Source organism: Entelurus aequoreus, unplaced genomic scaffold, assembly GCF_033978785.1.
Source record: "Entelurus aequoreus isolate RoL-2023_Sb unplaced genomic scaffold, RoL_Eaeq_v1.1 HiC_scaffold_50, whole genome shotgun sequence".
NCBI classification, from domain to species: domain Eukaryota; kingdom Metazoa; phylum Chordata; class Actinopteri; order Syngnathiformes; family Syngnathidae; genus Entelurus; species Entelurus aequoreus.
In genome coordinates, this window is record NW_026907982.1 from 38428 (window position 1) to 51554 (window position 13127).

Here is a 13127-nt window from a genome sequence, read left to right on the forward strand (position 1 = left end):
ATATATAAATAATGAGTGACATGTCTTTTATAAAGAGTATTTAACATGACTTCCATTAGCAAAAACAACTTCTATCTTTCTGTTTGGGATGAGTCTGCCCTCCTGTGGTCATAAGCGGCTGTGCAGCTACTTGTGGGAGGAGTCACAGCCTCTCTTGGGTGACGCCCACAAACACAGGTGCATTTTTCAAACGCCAGTAATCCAAATCCAGACTACTGAGAGGCTGTAAATAACTTGCATGATGGATGCTACTGTCGAGAAGACACACGTTGCTCGTATTTGAACAAAAAGTGGGATTTTAGGAGTTTAAACAACAACGATGACTTTATTGGCTGAGCTGCTTTTTCTCCTGCTATTTTGCAGAGGACAAGTTTATGCAGGTAAGAGGTTTTAGAGAAGGTCAGAGTCTGTGTGAACTTCACTATTGCGACAAAACTATCATGCTGCACTTTTTTACAAAGCAGGTGTGTCCTCTGCAAGTAGGTTTTGGGGTAGATTTATAAGAAAAAAAGATTTATAAAAAATGTGATAACATTGATGCATTTCTTGTACACTTAAAGTTCCTGAAATGGAATTTAAATTCAGTATAAAATGTAAATCAATTTAAAAAAGCATGTATTTGTCAATGTTGGATGCCATGTATACATCTATTGAACAGTACCTTTCATTATTCTTGTATGTGTGCCCCAAAATAAGTATTATTATAATCAAACTTTATTCTAACAATCAATCCATTTTATAATCTAATCCACAATACTGCATATTAAATCCAACAGTTTGCATAAGAAAAGTGTATAGATTATTTACTAATGGTGCCACAATAAAGGCTTGGCTACTTTGGTAGCTGCAGACTAATATAGGAAGTAATCCACTGCTATCATAGAAGCAGATTAGCCATAACTGGACAGACAGGAGCTTTATAGGCATTATGACGATCAACATGCTGCCTTGCTCTGCTGACTCACTGTTTCTGTTAATGTCCTACAAAAGAAATGAAATATACATTCAAAATAATAATTATAGCCAAACGTAAAAAAATGTTGCATCAAAACCGTCCGACTTGTCATATTTTTTGTCATCATATTTTCTTCCCTTTTCTATTGGTACTACCAGTTATTATTTTTCTTCATCTTTTTGATCAAGAAATATAGCAGTTTTTCTGTTTTCAACTGAGCCATGCAGGCTCCATTTTGAACACCCACATATGTTACAAATGTGTTTTTATGTCCAATAAAGGTTACTATAGTTTTAGTTGTTACTTTACAAAAACATACGTATTTGCCTAAAATGAAATGAACATTCAACAACAGCTATTTCCAAAACTCTGGCACTGACTGACCTGCAAGCACTGATTCTAATGGATGGCTGATGTTCTTTCAGGTCAAATCAATTGAATTCAAGACTGCATTAATGTTTACAAATAATGTTGAGCACATCTTTGAAATTATCTTAACCCTAACCCTAACCCCAATCAGATCTGGCTGTTATTATCTTGATAAAGACACAAAGTGGTCAGCTCTTCCCTTTTCTAACCGGAAAATAAAACCATCTTCTGCTAAAAGTCCAACATGTTGTCATTTGGGTCAGCACTGTGGTCTAATTAGCGTCTGACAATATTTGGGTGACCCGCTTTGGAGTGCATTAGCTGCCATTAATTGAATTTGGCTAGCAGGTGTAGAGTGCAAAGCATTGACAGGTGGGTCAATAAAACTCTGGGCCGTGGGCATTAGCAGCCTGATTTGTGCCTGAATAACGAGTGACAGAGTGTTAGTATGGGATTGATCATACACTTAGTTTGTAAGAAAGATGAGAATATAATGTTTAATATAACTATGTTAGGCTCCAAAAGTGGACTGAATGTGCTCTGTGCTCACTATTCCAGTGTCATTCTTTGGCGACAGCTCCATCCAGCTGCAGACTGTCCAAGCATCCTTTCAGACGTTGCTGCGTGTGCACTTTACAACTTCCAGCCAACAAGGCCTGTTATTTTTGGCTGCGGGGCCTGCAGACTTCTTGCTGTTGGAGGTGACCTCGGGGCGCTTACAGGTGAGTTACAACGTGGCTATGATTCATACATGATGTGTTGACGTTTACTCTCCTGGAGTAAGTTGCACTCAGTTTGGTGTCAGATTGCATGCACACAACCATGAAATAACATTTCTCAACAAGTTTCCACATGAGAGGGGAACCATTTTGAAATGAGAAATCAGTGGGAAATAATATGAAAGGGGTCATATTAAGATTTTTTTCTACATTTTCTACAACACATCGTTGTGGTCCACATAATATGTAATGGTGGTGTTTTGGTCAAAAATGTACATAGATTATGTTTTGCAGACAATCTACAAGCCGCTCTCTGAGTGTCTTTTTTCCGTTCTAAAGTTGGTTTTGCATAATAGGATCCCTTTAAGCGGTATGAAACCTTCCATGTTACAGGTGTTGCGTCAACATGTTTGGGCCCCTAATCAGGATATTAACCCGTGTACAAACTTAAGACTGACTATACAAACTTACTCTTAAAGGGGAACTGCACTTATTTTGGAATTTTGCCTATCGTTAACAATCATTATGAAAGACATGACGGTGGATGGATTTTTCTTTTTCTTTAATGTATTCTAACTTGTGAATAAACATAAATAGAAGACCAAAAAATCCCATAAATAACCATTCAAAAACCGCCAACAATACTCCATTTACATTTTGTGATTTGATTATTCACCAAGTGTTAGTGATATTTTTATTATAAGCGCTGTGTACAATTTCAACATGATAGACTGGCGAGGTGTTTCCCAGCTTCCTGGAAGTTTATTGTAGATCATCAATCACACCTGTCACCTGGACAGAAGAAGTCGGAGAACAAATAACAAATCCAGCTTTTTACAAGAATAGCAACTTTAAACATTCTAATGTAACGATGTAAATAATACAAATATTACTTTAACTAACAATATATAAACTGTATATATATCTTAAATATAAAAAAACAGGACATTTTCATCACTTTAAAAAAAACTTAGACAAGCCAGCACAGGATGTGAAAACAGGACATATAATGTGAAAACAGGACATATAATGTGAAAACAGGACATAGAATGTGAAAACAGGACATAGAATGTGAAAACAGGACATATAATGTGAAAACAGGACATTTGGTGACTCTAAAACATATTCAACCTGTGCCCATCGCCAAACATTTAGTCAACTGGATTCATTATTACTTTTAAAATCAATTAATTAGACTGATTGGTCTATTGCTGGTAATCAACATTACATATTAATATTTAAAATAACATTTGAAAAATAAAATGTGCTTTATTGAAAAACATAAATGATTCAATGAAAATCAGTATGGATTTGGATCAAATAAGTCTACGAGCTTGGCCATCATGAACATTATTGAAGAGATTACAACTGCAATTGATCAAAATAAATACACAATAGGAGTGTTCATTGATTTAAAGAAGGCATTTCACACTATAGATCATCAAATTCTCATTTCTAAATGATTTACTTATGGACTTACAGGAGTTGCACTGGACTGGCTAACCAGCTTTTTACAACAACGACAGCAATATGTTGAGATCAATGATCAGAATGTATGAATATTGAATATGGAATTCCACAAGGTTCGATTTTAGGACTCAAACTTTTTATTTGATATATAAAGGATATTTGTGAGGTTTCGAATAAGTTTACAGTACGTATTATTCGCAGACGATACAAATTTATACTGTTCAGGAGATGACTTGAAAATCTTAGTCGATAATATTGAAGAGGAAATGGTTAAACTAAAATTGTGGTTTGATGTAAATAAATTATCTTTACATTTGGAAAAGACTAAATTTATGGTATTCAGTAATAAAAGAAAGATAGAAGTTAGTTTATCCATAAACAAAGTGAAAATTGAGAAGGTGTCTGAAATCAGATTTCTTGGGGTCATCTTAGAGGAAAAGTTGACATGGAAAGCTCAGATATTGCATGTGAAAAATAAGCTATCTAAAAGCTGCTTTATTTTGAACAAGGTTAAATACAGTTTCCCGTATAATACAATGAGAATGTTATATTGCTCAATTATTTGACCTTATTTCAATCATTGTGCAGAAAGATGGGGAAATACATAACATAATGCCTTTATTTCTTTCACAGAAAAGAGTCATTGGTATTATTTTCAAAGTAGGATATAGAGAGCACACAAATGCACTCTTCATTAGGGCAGGATTATTCAAACTAAAAGACATTGTAGCATTGCATACTCTATTAGTGATGTTCAAAGCTAGAAATAAAGTTCTTCCGAAGGACTTACAAAAGTTATTTGTGTTGACGTGTGAAGATGAGAAGCACAGAAGTAAGATTTGAAACATCCAAGACATTTGAAAGAGATGTGCTTGTCTGTTGCTGCTGTGAAAGCATGGAAGTATCTCAAGAAAGACTTCAAAAGTGGCAAGAATATTTTGGAATTTAAAAAGAGTTACAAAAAGAGACAACTGGAATTATATCAAACTGATTTTTGATTTTGATTGGACGTGTCATTTTGAAAATGCTTAAACGAAAATGAAAAAGTATGTTGGAGTTGGAGTGTTGGTGGAGGTAACAGTGATAAAGTCACCTAAATAATTAGTGTTAAAAAGGGGGCAGATAAATATAAGAATATTATTCTTCCATCTGCTCCTTTCTGATCATGGAAATGTATAAGAAACAAAAAACAATGAAAGTGTGAAATGTACGTGGCTTGTATATTTATATGCATTTTCATGAAAGGAATACAAATAAATAATGATGATGATGATGATGATGATGATTTAGTAATGGATAGCAACACAGAAATGTTGAACTCTAGGTTTACCTTTACAATGCTTCTTTACAACACTTTTTGACCCTCAAAGACTACCGTACTAGGGTGCATGGAGCATTTGTGTTACTAGCAACAAACTTTAGAGAACCATCAAACCTGGCAACATTTTTTTTAATTGCTTGATTGTTTAGGATCAATAAGCGCCAGCCACAAGCGGTAAAACATTGATGGATGGATGGAAGTTGTGTCATAAAACTACCACTTCAACATGATTTATGATAAGGGAGGCACAGCTAGCCACAGACACAAATATAAGTAGACAACGCATTGAGATGATCAACCTGTTACTGTTATAAGTCAGCGCGTCCGCCATATTGGGAGTGGCAAATCAATGCAAGGAAATGGACCGAACTCTATAAAGCGCCTTTTAACAAAGTGATTGAAGTTTATGCCTTTTATAAACCCAGTAACATGCACACTAATATATACTGTAATACTTGGGAAACATATAGGCATTGAAAATATGATCAAAATGATGTTATATGGGCCAAACACAATCAAAAGTATTTGATCAGTCTTGCCTGGGGGTTATAATCCCAGGATAGATGGTTTGGACTGTAAAGCAGTTGATACAATTGCATGCAGTGCATGAAGGAGGTATTTTGTACGTTTGTTCACTTTAACTTCTCCCGATTTGGTGGCAACGTCGTTGTATGATTCAGAGTGTCTATCTTTGTATGTCTATGCAACTAGCATTCAACTAATAAAGTGCATTCTAGCACTTCCTCTCCTTCACAAAGTAATAATAATTAGTACTATCAACATGTCTTATACGGCATTTTAAAATTCCAAGATGTTTGAGCACTCATAAAAGAAGTCCATTTAAGAGCTGGGGTTATGGCATGTTGTTTTTAGAAAATGAAATAATAAATATGAACTCATCAGCAGCAAGACCTTGAATGGCAAGTTTCCATCTAATTATACGGTTTATTCTATGATGACATTTAGAAGACAAGGTAGCTGCTCATGTGCGTTGTCTTCGTTTCTCACCAGTTCTTTTTGCAACCTCTTCCCCCTAAGGTTCGTGTGGACCTTGGCTCAGGTGAGCATACTCTGCGCTCAGAAAGGGACATCAACCTCAGTGACCTCGCATGGCATTCTGTAGAAGTCACTCACACGCATCATCATGTCTCCATAACCGTGGACCGAAGCTCTCACTCTAGGATTGTGATACCAGGACCGGATCTGGAGCTCAGTGTAGATGCCCTTTTTGTTGGTGGGGCATCAGGACTTCATCTTCCACACATTCTCAACATCTCTGACGGGTTTAGAGGTTGTTTAGATGAAGTTATCCTCAATGAACTCAACCTGCTGTCTAGCCTGAAGTCTTTTTCTGGGTACAAGAAGGTCCATGAGGTGTCTTTGGGGTGTAGTGAGTTGTTTTCAGCTACAGAAGCCGATGTGGCCCATTTTTTCAGCTCTAAAGCATTTATCTCTCTTTCACCATGGGACACGCAACAAAAAGGGGTGTTTGAATGTGAACTTCACCCCTCTGGGAGAGAAGCCGATGGTATAGTCCTGTACAGCTCTGGTATTCTGGGAGGTGTTTTGCTAGAGATTAAAGGTGGTCACCTGGTGGCAACGGTTGGAACTGTGCAAGGGAATAAGGCTGAGTTGCATTCCCGCACGCACCTCTACAGCAATCTCACATGGTATCCCATTCAGTTGCAACTACTACCTCATACTGTCCAGCTGAAGGTAGGTGAAGAGTTGCTGCAGGCCAGTCTAGGGTTGCAGAACATCCATCTTAAAGGACCACTCTTCCTGGGGGGCATAAATGAACAAGCATGGAGAGAAGCAAAGCAAACAGGATTGATATCTTCCAATACTCAGCTGCAAATCATTGAGAGCAGAAGCTCTTTCAGAGGCTGCCTCAGAGAAATAAAAGTAAACACCCAAATAACTGGACTCCCTCATGCTGTTGTCTCCAAAGATATCACCCTGGGGTGCAAGATGGGCCAACATTCAGAGGCCATGTCTACAACCACATCGATATATGTTCACGAGTTTGACATTACAACAGCCCATGGGATAAGTGATAACAATGACTCCAACCTCTTATTCTTCAGAAGGCTTGAGGTAGAAGAAGGAAGTCAGGCACCATTGGAACCCAAACATATTAAGGTACTTTTTTAGTGACTCTCTTCAAATCATTATCACATTTACAGCCAATGTGTCTAATCCCCCAGGTGAATGTTGATCTACCAAAGTTAGGCTTGCATCCATCTGAGTTCATGTTCCGCATTGAAGAGCAGCCAGTCCAGGGCCACCTGCATCTTGATTCTAGCCCTGAGCCTAAAGTGAGGATGACCCCAACTGGAGCAGAGGAGAGGCACCTGGCTTTTAGCATGCTTGACCTCTGGCAGGGCCGGGTCTCGTATGTTCACAGCGGCTCAGAGGGTCACCATGACTACTTCATGTTCTCCATCTACTCCGGTTACAAGGAACTTCCTCTGTCATTGACTGACCATCATCATTTGTACCGTTTTGACATCAGCATTAGTCCTGTTAATGATGCGCCCGTGCTCAGCCTACCACAGGGAAATGTTTTTACTTTACTCCAAAAGTCCAAACGACTGGTAGGTTCTAACACATTGCTGGATGGGTTTTTACTAAACCACTTCCTAATTTAGTATGAGAAAATGAAGTATATCATCAATGTTTACAGTTTACAACAGATGTCCTGAGAGTGTCAGACCCTGATAGCAGTCAGTCTGACTTGGTGTTTAGCACCATGGGAAACTTGAACAATGAGGCTGGACACCTTGAACACAGAGATCAGCCCGGCAGGTTGGTGTGATTACTTGTGAGACCTTTCTTTTTAATTGGGTAATTGAACCAATACATGTCACTTTATAGAGTCTTACCTTGCACCTTGACTAAAGTTAGCTGAGACAGGCTATGTCAAAGCTGTTAAGTTATGTTGCAGTCGGGATTGACAGTCTACTTTTGCATCAATTTTGTAAACATTAGAATGGTGCAAACATTAAAATGATGTGTACTATTAGTGGGCGTGTTGTGTGTGATCTACTAAGACTGTGTGTGCAATTGAAAAGTGGTGCAGACTGCCCTATTTAAAGAAGTTTTTGCATGTTTTATACAGGGCTTTCACCACGGAGACACTAGACGATTTACTGCACATCCATGTTATCATACTCCTACCTGTGGTGTTTTTCTATGTTTTAACACAGCAGACATGTACCAGTTTTTCTGGGCATTTTAGAAGCGGTGGGTCTACAATGGAATCCACATTTTTTTCACACTAAAGATGCGCTGGTGTTCCTGACTGCGAATTAAAACAAGAATATGTAAGAAAATGCATATAGGTTTTTTTCAAATAGGAGACATGTTAATAATATATATTCTAAATGAAAAAAGAACTTAATTTTAAAAATAAACACCAGCCAAGCAGACACAAAAACGCATCAATAAAATGCCTTTTGAGTCATCCAGCAGCCATAAAATCATAAAATGATTTTGGTGTTTAGACAGTATGTCTGATATTTGGATTTTTGACAATCCATATATGTTGACAAGCATAAGTAGGATGGAGCTGCAGCACAACCATGTGCGTTGCGTAACTGTGTCATTTTGCACTTACTTTTCAGACGTGCTAAATGAAGACGCAAAATAGCGCTGGCAGTTGAGTTTTATTTTTGATAAGTCAAACTGCGTGGGCAGAATATTTACATTTGCGTCTTCTCGTTCCACTATTGTGGGCATTCTGATGATCAGTCTACTCTGTATTCAGACGCTCTGTATTCTATTCACTAAAGAGATGCAATCCTCTATGCCCATGTTTAGTAGATCAGCTTTACATGTGTTATCAAGTTTGCACATATTCTGATACACGCAATCCATTAGTAGATCAGGTCCTAAATGACACCAATGCATCCTTTCTCCAGGGCCATCAACGTGTTCTCCTTGTATGATCTGAAGGAGGGGAAGATTAACTTTGTCCACACCGGAGTCTCCACGACCAGGTTGGCATTCAGAGTCAGCGATGGGCACATGGTAAGTCTTGTAGTCCCTAAACTACACTATACTTTGCTATGTAGTTATGCCAGGGTTTTTCGCGGGTGATGTGGGCTAAAAGTGTTTAGGGGAGGGGCAGCAGCTTTATGGTGCATTCCATTTTTCCATTTATTGCATTTGTCGTAATTTCAGAGTTCCTAGTCAGAAGTTTCCACTGGAATGCCCCCCAAGGCAGATTTCCTACTCGGAAAGTGGGAGTCCTAATTGCCCACAAATTGGCTTACAAAGATGGCTGCTCTGAGTGTAAACAAACATTAGAAGCTTCTCTAATATTTGTTATTAGGACTTCAGACTAGTTTTTGTCACACTTGAGATCAACCATATATAATATGACTTATATACATGATAATATTACTGTAATGTAAATGACATTTTTTAATGTGTTGTATACGTTGCACACGTTCTTCATCCACTGTGTTTGACGGTTGCAGAAGGAGCGCATGCAGCATTTGTCCAGAAGTTGTTTATGTTTAGATAAGGCAAGCCCAATAATAACTTCTTAGATGTGGCCATCTTGATTTCCGACTTAATATCTGGAACGCTCATAGCTCGGCTGTGACGTTATTCCCAGCCTTGACATACGGTTTGTACAACTTTGGAGGTAAATGGAAAGCACCACGATGAAAATAAAGAACATATATTTTTTAAACCTGTCAAGCTAACTTCAGTTGTGTCAAAATGAATTGATTCTTATTTCCCACGTTGAGAGAGTAAACAGAGCCTGAGGTGATAAGAAAACCAAAATTGTGCCCGAGAAAATCTGTTTTTCAAAGATCATGGCAGGATTAAATATATTTTCTAAGGAGATCCTAACAATGCCAAACTTTGATTTATGCAATACAATTTGTTTCTTTTACTGTGTCAGGTCAGCAACCCTGTCATTTTGAGGATACTGGCAGTGGAACTTGAATACAAATTTGTCAACAACACTGTACTGGAGGTGAACCAGGGTGGAGCATCAGTCATCACCATCAATCATCTCGCAGTAGAAGTTAACGTGGCTGATCAGCCAGTGGATATTCGCTATGATGTCACAGAGCTGCCACAGTACGGTGAACTTCAGCGTTTACACTCAAGTGGTGAATGGAGACCCACAACTTTCTTCTCTCAAAAACGTATTGAAAAAGAACGGATCAGATACCTAAACACTTACCGTGCAATTCAAACTCAGAATGCCACTGAACGGTTGAAATGCAAAGTCCGCGCTGGCTCTATTGCAGCAAAGACAGAGATTGTTTTTCCCATTGTGGTACGATGGATACATTATAAGGTCACAAGAAGCAAAATGGAGGTCAATGGCGTTCTGAAAGTAGTTGTCACTCCAGAGGACCTTCATGTCATCACCAAGGGTGTTAAACTCAATGATAGCGACATATATTTCAAACTTTTAACCAAACCCAAAAAAGGTCAGCTTTTCCTCATTGACAAAGTCCTAAAGATAAACTCAACCTTCAGCCAGAAGAATATCACGGATGGCTTGGTGACCTATGAACTGTTTACCAGACTGCCTGTTGACACAAGAGACATTTGCATCTTCCAGGCCTTCTCCACCATTGCCATCTCAATGAGTCATGACTTCAGAATAAACATTAGAACCGAGTCAACCGACTTCACCGTCTTAAACAAAGGCCTTTCAGTTGTGGAAGGAGGGACTAAAATCATCACAAAAAGTATACTATTCACTCACATAGCAAGCAACCGCGATGTCCACTACAGCATTACCGTGCAACCAAAGCACGGTCAAATACGGAGAATCAACCTCTCAAACTCAACCTCCATCAACGACAACGTTGGCATTTTCACCAATCAGGATATCATTGAGGAAAGGGTGATGTACGTTCATGATGACAGCGAGACGAAGCAAGATTCCTTTCGGTTTCAGATTGTGGTTTACAAAGCAACCAAAGTCAGCGGCAAGAATGAGAACAGAAAGCCAGTGGAACACACCGTAAACATCACCATACAACTCATCAACGATCAGCGACCAGTCAGAGTTGTTGACAAAGTATTCCATATGGCCAGAGACGGGCAGAGGTTGGTGACTTTGAATGATCTTTGCTACCGAGATGATGACTCAGACTTTGAGGACGACTGGCTGGTCTACACTAGGAGAGGGATTCCGATGGGGGAGCTGGTCCTAACCAGTGCGCCCCATCACAAACTGTACGAGTTCACACAGAGAGATCTCAAGCAGGTAGATTCATAATTAGAATGACACTGCATATGGACAATTAGTCATTTTTTAGTTTTATGGTTTTTTTTTAAATATTTCGCAGCATATAATGAACATTAAGGTATATTTATGCTGGAAAATAACTTTTTACTCATTCATGGGAGATTTTTTTGGTTCTCCATAGAGATAAAAACATAATGGTCTATGGGTCTATGAAAAGACATCTTTACACAACTAATGGTTTGATTATCACTGTAAATTCTTCAACTGTCTTCATTCTTCTTGTGTTTTTCCCTCAGAAAAAGGTGCTGTTTGTACACAGTGGAGTCAGTTTTGGTCGCTTTGTGCTTTTTGTATCAGACGGAAAACATTATGTTTCTACGTTGATGGAGGTAATTGCTTATTAGTATTTTTCATCCTTTATACTTGAAATCAGGTTTGCCCAAGCTTTTTAAGCTCAATATAAGAAATGTGGTTTCTCTCAGAACTTACTAAAATAAATACTGCAATATCAAGATTTCAGAACTGATGTGGAACCCATTACCAGTGAACTTATCTTGCGAAGATGTGGGTCAATCATCAGCAAAAACAATCAGTTAAGCCAGTGTTTTTCAACCTTTTCTGAGCCGAGGCACATTTTTTTCATTGAAAAAAATCCCGAGGCACACCACCAGCAGAAAACATAAAAAAATGAAACTCAGCAGCCAATATTGGCAGTAAAAAGTCGTTCTCGCAATTGTTGGATATAAATTCAAAGCATAACCAAGCATGCATCACTATAGCTCTTGTCTCAAAGTAGGTGTACTGTCACCACCTGTCACATCACGCCCTGACTTTTTTGGTGTTTTCCTGTGTGTAGTGTTTTAGTTCTTGTCTTGCGCTTCTATTTTGGTGTTGATTGTCATGTCATGTACGGATGTACTTTGTGGACGCCGTGTGCTCCACACGCTGTAAGTCTTTGCTGTCGTCCAGCATTCTGTTTTTGTTTACTGTGCAGCCAATTCAGTTTTCGTTTAGTTTTGTATAGCCTTCCCTAAGCTTCAATGCCTTTTGTTTATTTTTGGTTTAAGCTTTTACCTGCACGCTGCCTCCCACATGTTGTGATCACGACAAACCATGTTCTCGACATCTACAAAGCAATTAGCTACCTGCTGCCACCTACTGATATGGAAGAGTATTACACAGTTACTCTGCCGAGTTCTAGACAGCACATACACTCAACAACGGCACATTTGCGGATTATAATGAATGGTTTGCAAAAAATATTTTTAACCCAATTAGGTGAAATGACATAATCTCCTACGACACACCGGACTGTATCTCACGCGGCACAGTGGTTGAAAAACACTGAGTTAAGCGACTATTGGCTATTGCATCCACCAAATTTGAAGACGATCAGATACAAAAATAATTGAACATGTAGTGATTACCAAGTGTTTCTGTGCTGTTTTTTTGCATGAGAGGAAGAATCCAACAAACAAACACATATATGGAGTAATGGTTGGACTTGCTTGTGACTTGGCAGAATTACAATGTCTTTCTGTTGCAGGTTAAGGCACAGGATCCTTACATTGAAGTGAAAAACAACACAGGCCTGATGGTCCAGCAAGGTGGAATAACGACTCTAACCTCATGTAACCTCAGCATCTTTAGCAACCTTGACATCAGAGATTCACAGCAACTAATGTACGAGGTCTTCCTTCCACCCAAACATGGTGTGCTTCTCAAGAATGATGGTGAATCTGCAGCAGAGGCAGATGCTGTTTCCTTATTCACCCAGGAAGATCTGGAAGCAAAGCGCCTCTTTTATCACCATGACGGCAGCCAGGAGTTTTCAGATGGCTTTAATATCACAGCGAGAGCAAGGGAGAAAAACAGAGAAGGGCAATCACATGATTGGAGGAGGGAAGTGTATCTAGACATTGGCTTGCAGATAAAAATCTACCTGAAGAGTCATCAGAGACCACCAATAGTCATTAATAATCGTCCAGTGGTCGTTGCAGAGGGGCACAATGTCTCCTTAAATAAAGAGCAGTTAGAGGTAAGATGGTCTTGCGAAGACGTTTC

The 13127-nt window shown here is 38.8% G+C and overlaps 1 protein-coding gene across 1 annotated transcript in view; it reads left to right on the top strand.

Annotated features, from left to right (window-relative positions):
* The first annotated feature begins 234 nt into the window (after positions 1–234).
* The window catches only part of LOC133645417 (chondroitin sulfate proteoglycan 4-like), a 32563-nt gene continuing 19670 nt past the window's right edge, over positions 235–13127 (top strand). The window contains exons 1-9 of the mRNA XM_062040239.1: positions 235–380; positions 1883–2046; positions 5873–6976; positions 7042–7431; positions 7521–7642; positions 8758–8866; positions 9753–11081; positions 11360–11452; positions 12610–13101. Of these exons, the coding sequence (XP_061896223.1) occupies positions 320–380; positions 1883–2046; positions 5873–6976; positions 7042–7431; positions 7521–7642; positions 8758–8866; positions 9753–11081; positions 11360–11452; positions 12610–13101 (3864 nt within the window). The 5' untranslated portion in view covers positions 235–319. The remainder of the gene's footprint in view (positions 381–1882; positions 2047–5872; positions 6977–7041; positions 7432–7520; positions 7643–8757; positions 8867–9752; positions 11082–11359; positions 11453–12609; positions 13102–13127) is intronic.